The sequence below is a fragment of the Cyprinus carpio genome, chromosome A6 (assembly GCF_018340385.1).
Source record: "Cyprinus carpio isolate SPL01 chromosome A6, ASM1834038v1, whole genome shotgun sequence".
Lineage (NCBI taxonomy): Eukaryota > Metazoa > Chordata > Actinopteri > Cypriniformes > Cyprinidae > Cyprinus > Cyprinus carpio.
Window position 1 is genome coordinate 3,055,252 of NC_056577.1, and position 12,967 is coordinate 3,068,218.

Consider the following 12,967-nt stretch of genomic DNA (forward strand, 5'->3'; position numbering starts at 1 on the left):
TATAAAAAAAAGCTATTTATTTATTTAAATTAATGTAACCAAGCATAATTCCTTATTTTTAGAAATATTACTATTTTACTTGAATATAAACGTTTTTGTATTACTGCATTTTGAAAATTATTTATTTATTTATTTGAAGAAAAAAATACTTTTATTCAGCAAGGATGCATTAAATCAATCAAAAGTGACAGTAAAGCCATTTATAAAATTACTAAATAATTCTATTTCAAATAAATGTTTTTTTTTAAATTTCACAGTATGAACAAAATATTAAGCAGCACAACTATTTACAACATTAATATTAATAATCACAAATGTTTCTCGAGCAGTAAATCGGCATATTAGAATGATTTCTGAAGGATTACGTGACACTGAAGACTGGAGTGACATGTGACACTTACATTTTAAATTATATTTAAATGGAAAACTCTTATTGAAAATTGCAATAATATTTCACAACATTACTTTTTTTTTTATCAAATAAATGCAGCCTTGGTGAGCATAAAACACCTCTTTCAAAAACATAAAAAAATCTCAAACCGTTGAATGTTAGTGTGTCTTTAATTAAATTTATGCATGACATACAACATACTTTTTATACAAGTGCAAACCTTAAGCAGACCCTTTGTGACTTATATCTGAGGTGAAGCGTCTCTTACCTTTGACCGTGATCTGAGCCGTGGTTTCGATCATGCCCAGGGAAGATATGGCCACACAGGTGTAGTTAGCCGATTGGTGGATGTTGGTGAGCTCCAGCACATTTCTGCCAATGGGCATCTCTTCCTCTTTGGTGAGTTCCTGTTCACCCTTCATCCACTTCACATAGGGCATGGGAGCGCCCACCGCCACGCAGGTGAGGTTCACGCTGCCGCCTGGCATCACCTCGTGATTAGTAGGCGGGATTGAAAAACGTGGTGGAACTCGCCGGACTGTTGGAGGAGTGCAGATGATGTTATATACAGAATACAAATACAGGAAGGCAGAGAATATGCTTCAGGAATGGCTCTGACTATACACCAATGACATCTAGGGTCTGTATTTGAGTGACTGTACTGTAAATATGAGAGATATGAAATATGAATTAGCTCTCTCTATATCTTAATGATTAATCTGATCAGACAAACGCCAAGCTAAATCAAAGGAAAAGAGCTGAGATCCTTAATTTACTAAACATTCAGCATATAAGAGTCTGCTTTGACAGTAAATACATCTCAAGGCCTTTTTTTGTCTTTACAGTCGAGTCTCCTTAATGTCTCATTAAATTCAATTTCTGCCAAAGAGCTGGAAATCTATTTACCATTATATCACTAAATGAACTCTGTTTGCATTACAAACACATAGTAAAGAGTAACGTCAATCAATGTCAGTAAAATCATTTCTTAAGCTATAGTCCAGTAGCACTGAGGTGTGCAGTGCTTTTTTCTACATTTCAGGTCTCTGTCACACTATCTTGGACTGACAGACGCTCAGGACCTCAAAGAGATGGCGGACAGGTGAATATCACAAACTTTAGTGATGACTTCACTGTGACTGATAGATTAGCAGTGCAATGCACATTTCCTTTATCATTTCATAGATATAAACACGGACATTCAGACTTTCATTGAATTTCCCACAGAATTCAAATGCATGTCACTTATAAAGTTTCAAACATTCACCATCCCCTTGCATTTGTGTTTATTAAAGATTATAAATAATTTGATTATACTTTCAGCCATCAGTAAGACTGTAAGATTCATTTAACATTCTATTATGTTTAAATAAATTTCACAACATCCTTTTATATATATACTGTCTTTTTGCTAAAAAAAAAAAATCTATTTGCATATGCCTTATTTAAATGTTGGCATAACAATGTTTATTGTAACATTGTAAACCTTTATTTTTTTGCAAATAAATGCATCTAATTTAGATCAAGAATGCCATGATTTGACAACAGAATGTCCTCACCACATTTAGTTGGTGTGAAGCCAAAGCCAAACCATCCTGTCCACTGAATTCACAGCAAACACACTGTGTATCTCCAGAGCTACCCATAATGAGGAGCATATTCTGTAGACTTCATGGGTAAACAGCCTTCTGAGAGTGTCCATGGAGAGCCCGCTAATAAACCGATATTTTATAATGTCTCTCCTTATATAAAGCTGAATTGTTTTCAGATGGCAGCTGAGTTTAACAAGGAGCTCTGCAGCCAGACGTCTGCCTATATTTCACGGATAAACAAGTCTCATTTCTGAGAGACTCCAACTCACATCCAAACCTGAACATTACCTGCTCATTTCCTCACACAGGAAATGATTGCGGATAAATGAGGAAAGTATGTGGCTGAGGGATTACAAATGCTCAGTATTTATTTGACTTGAATGCAGTTTCTGGAAAGTGCAGCATTAACTATCACCCAAAGACCAACAATAATCAGTCATCTCGCTTTATCACAATATAAGTACAGTTTTCGCTTTCTGCATTATTACAGTAGGTAAGGCTGGTAACTCTTTATTTTACCATGTCCATGTTATAGATGTTACATGTACTTACTATAGTTGTAACAATAAATTATGCATAATTACATGCAATTAACCCCAAACCGAACCCTCATCCTAACTCTTACCATATAGTATGTAGTTAATGAATATTACTCAGTTCTTAAAGGTATAATTACACTGTAACAAGGACACTGTAAAATAAAGCGTTACCGTAACTGCGTAAGAAAATACTGAAAACTTATGCAATGTGACAAATCTGTCCTCGCTGAACGTGAAATAATGTGTGCAGCAAGAAAAAACTAATCACAGCCAATCAAATGTATAAAATGAGGCTTTCTGCTCATGAGATTCCACAGTGGGTGGAGCTACATTTTTGCAACGCAATGCAATACAATGCAAAAAATAAAAATAAAAACTCAATGACGAACTGACAAATAATAGTGGCTAGTAAAGACCAAATTAGCACTTGGTTATGTCACATAATTTTTTTTAACCACAAAACTTTTAACTAAGTTTTTGTAATTTGAACATATTGCTGAGGTTCAGGTACTGTAGATTAATATTTATTGCAAAATTTATTGATTCAAGTCAGGTAAACACTGAGCAAATTGTGCTTATGGTGTGTGATCTGTACTGTCCGTGGCCAGAGGCGGCCGGACTGATCATCATCTCTGAGAGTTACGCTCAGAGTTTGGACATTTGGGACTGAGTTAAGTTTGTTAGTCGGGCAGGAATGGCTGCAGGTGTAAGAGTGCAAGAGAGACATCACATTAATCCACGTTAGTCACTGTACATAGAGAGGATGATGTTACCCATGGACATGAGGGATGGTCACGACATGATGGCAAGAGTTTCACTCAGTTAGAGGTTGTTAAGAAAGTTTGAGAAGTCTCTGCTGGCTAGTAAAACAGACCGGCGTGAGCGATGTGAGCGATGTCAGCGGCCGCAGTGAGATTATAGAATGGGCTGAGCTGATTTTAGTCACTGATCTCTTGAGAATATAGCAGGGAGTGTTAACAGAGCAATGAAAGCTTGCAGTTAGACATGCAGACAAACACATATGCATGCATGCACACATTCAATCTGAATAGAGAAAGAGAGCTCAAGGAGAGAGAGAGGAGGTTTTAAGGGGAGGTGATTGTAGGTACCTGGGATTTATTCAGTGCACAAGCGATTACATACACACATGTACACACATAAACTATCCCATGCACATCAATGGCCGTGCAAGCATGTAGCAAAAAAGCACATATAGACGATAGTCAACAGACCATGTATGTGTGTCCTAAAGACTAAAACACCAATAAATGAAAAAAGAATACAAACAAATGCATCAAAAATTTACAAAATAGTGCAAAGATACCAATTTTAACTACGTCTGCTCAACAGAAAAAAACATGGTTGGATAACTGTCTGTAGCAAGATGTGATCAGAGAGGGATTCTACAACAAGCAAACTCCTGATCCTGCCCATGTTCCTCTGTCAGGGATGGACACTACATTTGAACCGTCTTCTGCGTGTCAACTCGCTGTAAATCTTCTGGGCTAAGGTGGATTATTGGAGAACCAGTCTCTAATCAGCATCAAAGCCGTGCTTTACAGATTTACAGAAATAAAAGAAACATGAACTCAGGGTCCAAGAAGAACATGCCAAATAAGAGTAAATCTTTTTAAACTGCCAGGTTGGCTGGATTCATTAGAAACTACAACATCCTATAGTCTGACCCTCACTGATATACAGCTGCATCTACAAAAACAAAAAACAAAACAAAGAAACAAACAAAAATATATACGTAATATTAGTGACAAAGGAAAAAAAAAAAAACCTTCCTCAGCAGATGTGCGTAAATGTTCTCTATAATAGACAAGAGAAGTTAAATTTTAGACTACAGGGATTATTCGTGTTGAAATGTCTCATTTTTGCTCTGCAGGTGCCAATGAGAGAAGCTGCAGAACAACAGCGCTGAAGATATCTCTCGCCCAAGGCCACATAAAGTGAATTATGCATCAAGACATGAAGACCTGAAGAGATGATCAGCACAGAGATCGGGGTGACCTAGAAACGACTGCCAGAAACCTGGGTCATATCAACCCAACCAGAACCTCTTTATCAAGAATCGTTGCTATATGGTTTTTTGAAAGTTCTTGATGCTACATTATAGATTCTTCAGATGAGTCAACTGGTTTCTGGCTTTTAAAGCATTTTTCCCCCCTAAATCAGTTTAAAAAATAATTAAAAAACAATAAATAAATAATATACGACTAATATCTAATTTTCATTACTGTGTAATGAAATGCATCTAATAAATATAATAACATTATTTAAAATGTAAGGTACACCTTTAAGTGCAAAACATGGATAGTTATTTTGTATAAAAACAAGAAAATATTATTACAAATAAACAATAAATAAAAACAAATCATGATGATCTGAATGGAAAGCAAAATATAATATATATATTTTTCTTTTGCTTTTGAAGGTGAAATATGACCTGAACATTTTTTTTAGAGATTCATCAAAAACAAAAAATGATGATATGAATGGAAATTTATTTATAACATATATATTTATGATGTAAAAATTTTATGGAACCGCATTTTTTGTGTTTTTTTTTGGAATTAAGCTGTAAAACTTTTCTGGGCATTTGATTTTTGTTAAGCATCCACACTTCAAAGGGAAAAAGCTAATTTGTCAATGTCATGCATTGTTCTTGTCCAACTGAAACGGCTTGTTTCTGCGAAAATGTGACATAAGGAGGACATTGTCTTCCTCCGATATGAAGAACAGATGCCCAGGTTCAATCGGGCCTGTTTTTTTGAAAGGATAATGACACTCTTTTAAACAAACAATGCTGGAATGAAAAACCTCTTTTGCTTTCTGCCATCATATTTTCTGTCTGTTTGTATTGTTCTCCACATAGGAAGTCCTAACCAAATAGCTGGTTCCAATGAACAATGAAAGCTGCTTTAGCCAGCTTAAATACTTGAGAACTCAAAAGGCTTTCTGGCAGTTCACAGAACAAGCCCTCTGAAGATGGAGCAGAGAGGGGATTGCTGCCATCTTTGAAATTTGAACTGGTATATAAACAGGTCTGATCCGCTAAGCTAAGGGTGGATTCCTCTGTTTGTTCTTTGACCTCTGAGTTCAAGCGTTGAACAACAGCAAGTCGTCCTGTTCATTTAGAAAGAATGATGCTGCTGTCTTCTGTTTTCACAAACAAGACCATACTACGCTGCACAAAACCCCTCTTTAAAACATGAGCATGCACACAAGAAAACTTCTGTACATAAAAATACTTCAGACAAACAATAAACTGGCAGAAATCCTTGTGACACAAACTGTGTTTTCACACTTCACATGCTTCTCATCTTTTGAGATCACACCAGGGGTTAGTTTCCATTTTAATTTTACAATTTTGTTGTGTTTATGTCACTTTTAGTAGTTATTTATAATGGTAACTAGCTTAAAATAAATTTAGATATTTTATTTAAGGTAACCATTATTTTATTACATGCAACATTTTTTTGCATGGTTTTAGTTTTAGTTAACTATAATGACCTTGGTAAAAACCAAAGGAACAAAAACACAACTGCAAAATGAAGAGTCCTTACACTGCTATAGTGACTGTGCACAGGACTGCAGTTCACAGCTAAATAATTTGAAACAACTCAAACAAGAAGTGCAGTTTTAAAAACAAGGACCGGATGGATATTTCTTTTGGGCTTTTGCAATTTGCAATTGGTATGCACGTAAAACTCAACATTGGTTTCCATTTTTTAAACAAATGCACCATAGATGAAGCCAAAAAAAAACAAAAAACAATGCATCGATCTCAGGTTCAAACCAAGTAGTCGAAGTGTGAAAACAGCTTAAAAGAGCCCTGAAGTTGCTTTAGGGCTTTTTACACAAAACTACAAATGCCTGAAAACAACAAAACATCCAGAGTTCTGACACATGCAACATGAAGAAAAAGGCCAGGCTGAAATGTGAGGAAGCAGCATGCATGCATGTGAAAAGGGAGGATGAGAGAGATTCAGGTAGAGCAGAGCTCCAGAGAGACTGGCACACAACAGCAGGGGACGCACGCCGCCTCCCGTCCACCGGCCGACCCTCTGCGTAGGAGGAGAGATAGTGAAAAGAACGCACCTTCCCGCTGGTCTGAGAGTGAGGAGTGGATTGATTTTGGATGGCAGGGTGCGATGATGATGGAGGAAGGGAAAAAAAGAGAAGAGAGGTGGAGGAGGAGGAGGAAGACAAGGAGAAACAGAGAGAGTAAAACAGGCAAATATTCCGCTTATCCATAAAAGAGACGTGAGACGAGAACATGGAGACAATCACACCACCAAAACACACTCACACATCCATTCATTTACAGTTTTTTTTTCTTGTATTGTAAATCAAATTGTATTTCATGACAGCTTATGCATTACATTCAGGTCAGATTTTAAGTCGTTACATTGCAAGCGCATACCGTATTTTCTGAAAAATTTGTTTCACAGGGTCAAAATTGCATTGAAAGAGAAAAAAAGATTTGAATTGGTCACATGTTCTTATTACAGTTGCATGCCATTATTACACTCAGAAATAATATAAAATATCAGTGAATGAAAGGTTCACAAACATTATAAATACTATAAACATTAGTCCCAGAAAATATTTATGCTATTATAAACACCAAATCTATAAGCGAATTTGTTAAATGCAACACACAAGTCGCTTTGGAATATTTAAGTTTGCAGCATGATTCAGATGATAGAAAAGTGACATATTCCAGAAAATACAGTACTTAACATGCATTCTTGCCTTGTTGTGGTGGTGACTAACCTCAGGTGCAAATTACTATATAATTACTATAGACTAACCCAAACCCTACCCTACAAGAAAAAAATTTGTATATGTACACCTGTGTGCATGTAAAATGAATGAATTAACCTATGGTATGTCTCTCTGCAATCTCTTTCTGCCTACACCTTACAAATTTACAAAAGCACACACACACACACACACACACAAATAAACAAACACAGAAGAAGCATGATGCAAGACCCTCAACGGTGCTTGAGGATCTCAGTGTGATAAGGCACATGAGAATGAGAGTGAACATACATACACACACACACACACCATAACACACACACACACACACAGTGAACATACATACACACACACACCCAATCTTTCACATGAAAGGATAAGCAATTATGGAATGATCTCTCCTATATACAGTGATAAACACCTACTCACTGCAGTTGAACCCAAAGAGAAGAAAAAAAAGACAGAGAAATTAGAGTAAAAGAGAGACAAGGAGGAAATGCACTAAACAAACACACACAGGCCCACACACAGCGTTCAGAAGAGATCTGTTAAGAGTACATGTGTGTCAGTGAAATTTGAACACCTGGAGAGAGACTCTTGTTAGACAGACAATAAAGAAGAACAAAACCACATCACAGCAAACAGAAAGTATTCTCATTAGCAGGGCTGGCCGATGAGTCTATAAACACTGATTGTATTGAAAACATTGATAGGATGGTAAGTTTGATTCATTTAGGTGAGTCAGTTCTTCAAACTGTCCATTTCAATGAATCAATTCAAGAATCACTTGATTCACTGATTCATTAAATAAAAATATTCATGGAAGTGCATGTGAGACAATTTTTACGCCTTAATATTTAGCAAAATATATATCTTGGCAAATGCTGTTGCGTTTACTAGTAAATACTGTTATGTTTACTGTGCAATACTATTTATAACTTAACTAAAATAAGTAAAACTGATTAAATATTCTTCTTATTTAGTAGAAAAAATTTGATTTTGATTTTTTTAAATACATACATATATTTACATATATATATATATATATATATTAAATCAATTTAGCTATCAATTTTTACCTATCATCATGTGTTCCCGGGGAATCGAACCCCTAACCTTGCACTTGGTAACGCAATGCTCTACCACTTGAGCTACAGGAGCACTATATATATATATTTACTGTAATTAACTTTAAACATTTTGAATTTACTTGTAATAACTGTTTGGTTAAAATGACAATTCCTCACAATAATTAAAAAAACACTTTAAAGCAAATACTAAAATATAGAGATATTGCCATATATTATTGAAGGGCTCTATCGTCCAGCTCTACTCATTAGTTTTAGAATAACAATGCAAGAGAAAGCATACACACACAGTGATAAGCCTACAGAGTTCACTTGACCATCAATAGTAAACCCTTGAATAGAAAAGCAATAAAAGTATGACACTACCAGTGAAAAATTCATGGACTAACAAAATGAGAACATCTCTCTCTCACCATAAAGCATCAGATGCTCATACATATATATTAAATGTCATTCATCAAAAGGCACATCCTGAGAGTGTGTGTGTGGTCTGTGTAAAGATCAAAGGGCTCCAGAGAGAATTCACATGATATGATCTGCACGATGCATCATTTATATGAGTCTCTCTCCGATTGGTCGAGGGCTTGAGGAAGAAGACCAGGTGAATTTATGGACAAAGATTTGTGTCTAGTTCTCATTTCCCCTGTTTTCTTTTCAAACATTTACACAAATGCAAAATTCAAAAGAACAACGTACAACGTATCACCATATTTGAAAGTCTGAATTTGAAGTGTCCTTTAAGCACTTGCCAGGCAAAAGTGGCTGTTCAGTGGTCTCTATATCTGCTGTAATAGATCCCGACATTAATGAGGGAATTTCCACAACGGGATCATCCATTCCATCCTGCAAGTCTCAACTCAGTCCTTTCCTTGATGATGCCCTGACAACACTTTCACCATTTCCACCAGCCTTCATGAACAGCAGCATTAGAGGGCATTATATCTCATTTGCTACTCTTAACTATCTTTAAATATATTCTGCACTTGTTCCTAAAGTCCAATTATAACGTTAATCAGGTTTCATGCACCAAAAAAATGTACTTTAATATTTTCAACCTCCCTCAGGCATTACCAATTAAAAAGGCTGCATTTGCTACTGTAACTTTAAGACCTTTAAGACTTTTAATCATCTCCGGTGAAAGGCCGACCTCCTCACAACTAACAACTAATGCAATGCAAACTGTAAAGTTATGGAATGAATAAGTTAAAACACATTAAATATATCAAAAATAACAGATCACTGGGACAAAAGTTATTAAAAATATAATCAGTGTAAATCAACTATAATCATCTTGGATCGAAAAGCTTTTAAAATATATATTAATTGTAAAGATAAGCTTGTAATTTCACAGTAAAGGAGTTAGGAAAGTTTGATTAATTTAGGTGAATCAAGTTCTTTCAAACTGTTAATTTTAATGAACTGATTCAAGATTCAATAATCCACTGATTCAAAGATTTGTTTGCTCAAAATGGTCATACAAGTGGCAGTATATGTTCTAAAACGTTTTAATAAAATAAGTAAAAATACACATTCCCTTAAAATATAAGTTAACGTAAATTATAAGGTGTATCATACTTCTTGCTGCTAGTATTTTACAGTAAAATTACATGTTTGCCCTGTTAAATCCATGTATAATTTTTCACTTTATACAGTAATGTATAGATTATTTATTAACTTTAAAAATTAAATATATAAGTCAAATTTAACATAAGTTATGGTTACTCTAGTAAAAGTTAAAAGGTTTTAAATGATACAGAGAAGTCAATACATATCTAGGCAAATACTGTTTACTATGCATTACTATTTATAAAAAAATAAAATAATTTACTGATTAATTTAGTGAAAAGCTGTGTGGAAAGCATTTCTTGATTATTCAAAACTGGAAAACAACGGAGCAGTTCTCCACTGCAGAACCGGGTTTCTATTAAGACAAATGGGTGATTAGAGAGAAATGTGAGCTTTTGAGTGACAGGTCCTGTTCTGGCCGTGCTAAAGCCTGTATGGAGAGCAGATCGAGGTGAAATGGGATGGGGTTTTGGATTTGGTTGCAGATCTTACCTCTGACGTAGAGGTTGGCAGGAGCGGAGTAGCGTGTTCCTGCGCTGTTCACCGCCACACACTCATACTTGCCCTGGTCCGATTCCTCGCTGTTCTCGATCTGCAGAGCCCCTGCAAACACAACACACGCAATCACAAACACTCTCTCACACACTCACGAACAATCTCATTCTCCATCGTTTTAAATGAAGGCGGCCTGAGAAAAAGAAACGATTTTTCTGCCTAAACAACATGTACACACGGACTAACAATCGGCTGGCATATGACCTTTCTCATCTCTCTAAACACAGAAATAAAAGAGCAACATCTTTCACTCCATAATTCAATAAATCTAAAGCAAACTGAGTTATTTATTCATTGTGGCAAGTAAAAAGATCTTCAGGCTATGCCAGCTATAAATGTCACTGTACATAAGCTCTGCTATTATGCGTGCCGAGACAAAGCCGTGCTCTTAGAGAATGGATCTATCAAGATGTAATACAGCCACTGCAATTACTGTCAATACATCTTCAGTGAATCCACTGACAAGAAAAAAAAAGCAAATCCAGGTGGACTAAAACTAAAAGCTTGTTTTTTTCTGACAGCAATATTATAAAGTTCTCGCAGTACATTATCTCCGTCTTCACACTGTCACTTACCTGGGTTTGGCATTCTGTTGATAACACATAAATTAACACACAAAAAAAAAACCGTTTTGACAAAAATCATTAGCTCAGTATGTGTTTCAGTATGGCCGTGCTGTTTGTTTGCGTGATGTGACATACATCATGCAATCTGTGGATGATGGAAGCACACTGAGAGAACTAAAAATGTTGTCAAAGAGTATTTCAGAAGTATTCCTGAAATGCATTATGGGATGGGTCTGAACGTGTGCATTAACAATAGAAACATAATCGAAAGACTGTGAGTGCATGAGACCTGAGCATTAACCTCGCTCCACGAGTGTATTATACAGAAGAACGACTCTTTAAAACATTTACAGCACACATAAACACATACACATATGAGATCTGTTCCAAACCCAAGTGAGCTGTAAAAAAACAACAAAGGAAATTAAGGATCAACCAGGGTTATTACTGTTAACTAAAAGCATACAAAAAAGTAATTACTTGAAATAAAATAAACATTACCTGAGGTAAAATAAAATATAAACTTATTTTATTTTAGTTAGTTGCCAAGGCAACATTTATAATTTTTTAAAGCACTAAAAATAATTAACTCAAAAATAATAAAAAAAACTATACAGACATGTATTAAAAAGAACAAATACTAAAACTTTAACTAAAATTAAAACGAAAACAGTAAATATAAAAATAAAACCTAATTCTAAATTATGAAACTAAATATATACTTCTAAAATAACACTGGGATCAATGTGTAGCTTAAATGCAATGTAAGTTGCTTTGGATAAAAGCATCTGCCAAATGCATAAATCTAAATGTAAACACCACCAATTATGTAAAACTACTTTCTCCATCATTCTCTATGTCAGCATAATGAAATACGCAGATAAAGCATAAATCGCACACCTAATGCACGTGTTTTGCTCTTTATTGTGTTGAACTAGTATTAAAACGATTCATATGCACTGAAAAACATAAATTTGCTGTTTTATGTTTAGAATTACAATTTTCAAACTTGCAGTATCTTCCTAGCAAGGTGAAGTTTTTATTGATTCTTTGATGTGATGTTAGATTTTGGTCAAGATGAGGTATCTTGTGCTGTTTGCAATGGCTTGTTGATACTTAGAAATGCAGCTCAGCAGTGTTTGGAACAGAGCTACTGTCTCTTCTTCTCTAGTCATCAGGAAAGCAGGCTTTTTTCTATCACGTATTACATCTGAAGCGCTAGTGTCAGACTGACGTTGAAAGATGCTGTTCTCTCTCTGTCTCATCTCACTTTCTCGCCCTGAAGAGATTGAGTCAGAGTTACAGTCAAATCTTGCATTTCTTTCCGTCTACATCAGTCCTGTCATATCAGCGCTGAGTTTTCTATCCCTCAGTTTAGCCGTTCTGGACTCTTCTGCTGGAGACGAGAGGTGCTCGGTTAATACAAACTGTCATAATGACATTAAGTTTTTCTGCTGCGGGGAATGAGATGTTGTCCAGGTATCTCACAATTTCTCAAGCCACGCTGCAGCTCTCCTCAGTTATTGATCAGACAAACTGTCAGCCATCTGGACATTAAGTAAATGTCAGTTCGGCAGAAAATGACAGTTAAGCTCATTTCCCCAACATTCAGATATTTTACTTTAGCCTTTTTTGATAATTATTGCTATTCCCAATGATGATACTCAAAATAACATATGACAAAAATAATATTATATATATTATAATATAGTACAGATTAAAACAAAAATTAGTATCATTATGTATATAATTTATATAAAGATATTAATGTAGAAAAATTTTCACATTTTCCCCAAATTCTCATTTTCATAATGTATTCAGACATTTTAATGTATAGTTTTTAAAAATAATATTTTTTATATATTACAGTAATGAGTATCGTTATTGAGAATAG

The 12,967-nt window shown here is 35.2% G+C and overlaps 1 protein-coding gene across 19 annotated transcripts in view; it reads right to left on the bottom strand.

Moving 5' to 3' along the window:
- The window catches only part of LOC109112947 (receptor-type tyrosine-protein phosphatase F-like), a 196,808-nt gene that overhangs the window by 67,965 nt on the left and 115,876 nt on the right, over nucleotides 1-12,967 (bottom strand). For 10 of the 19 annotated variants that reach the window (XM_042757541.1, XM_042757542.1, XM_042757559.1 and 7 more), the window contains 3 exons: nucleotides 10,445-10,555; nucleotides 6,630-6,641; nucleotides 660-929 (listed from right to left, as the gene is read on the bottom strand). In XM_042757541.1, coding sequence (XP_042613475.1) covers nucleotides 660-929; nucleotides 6,630-6,641; nucleotides 10,445-10,555 — 393 coding nt within the window. The remainder of the gene's footprint in view (nucleotides 1-659; nucleotides 930-6,629; nucleotides 6,642-10,444; nucleotides 10,556-12,967) is intronic. The other 9 variants (XM_042757554.1, XM_042757553.1, XM_042757558.1 and 6 more) reach the window with 1 other exon arrangement.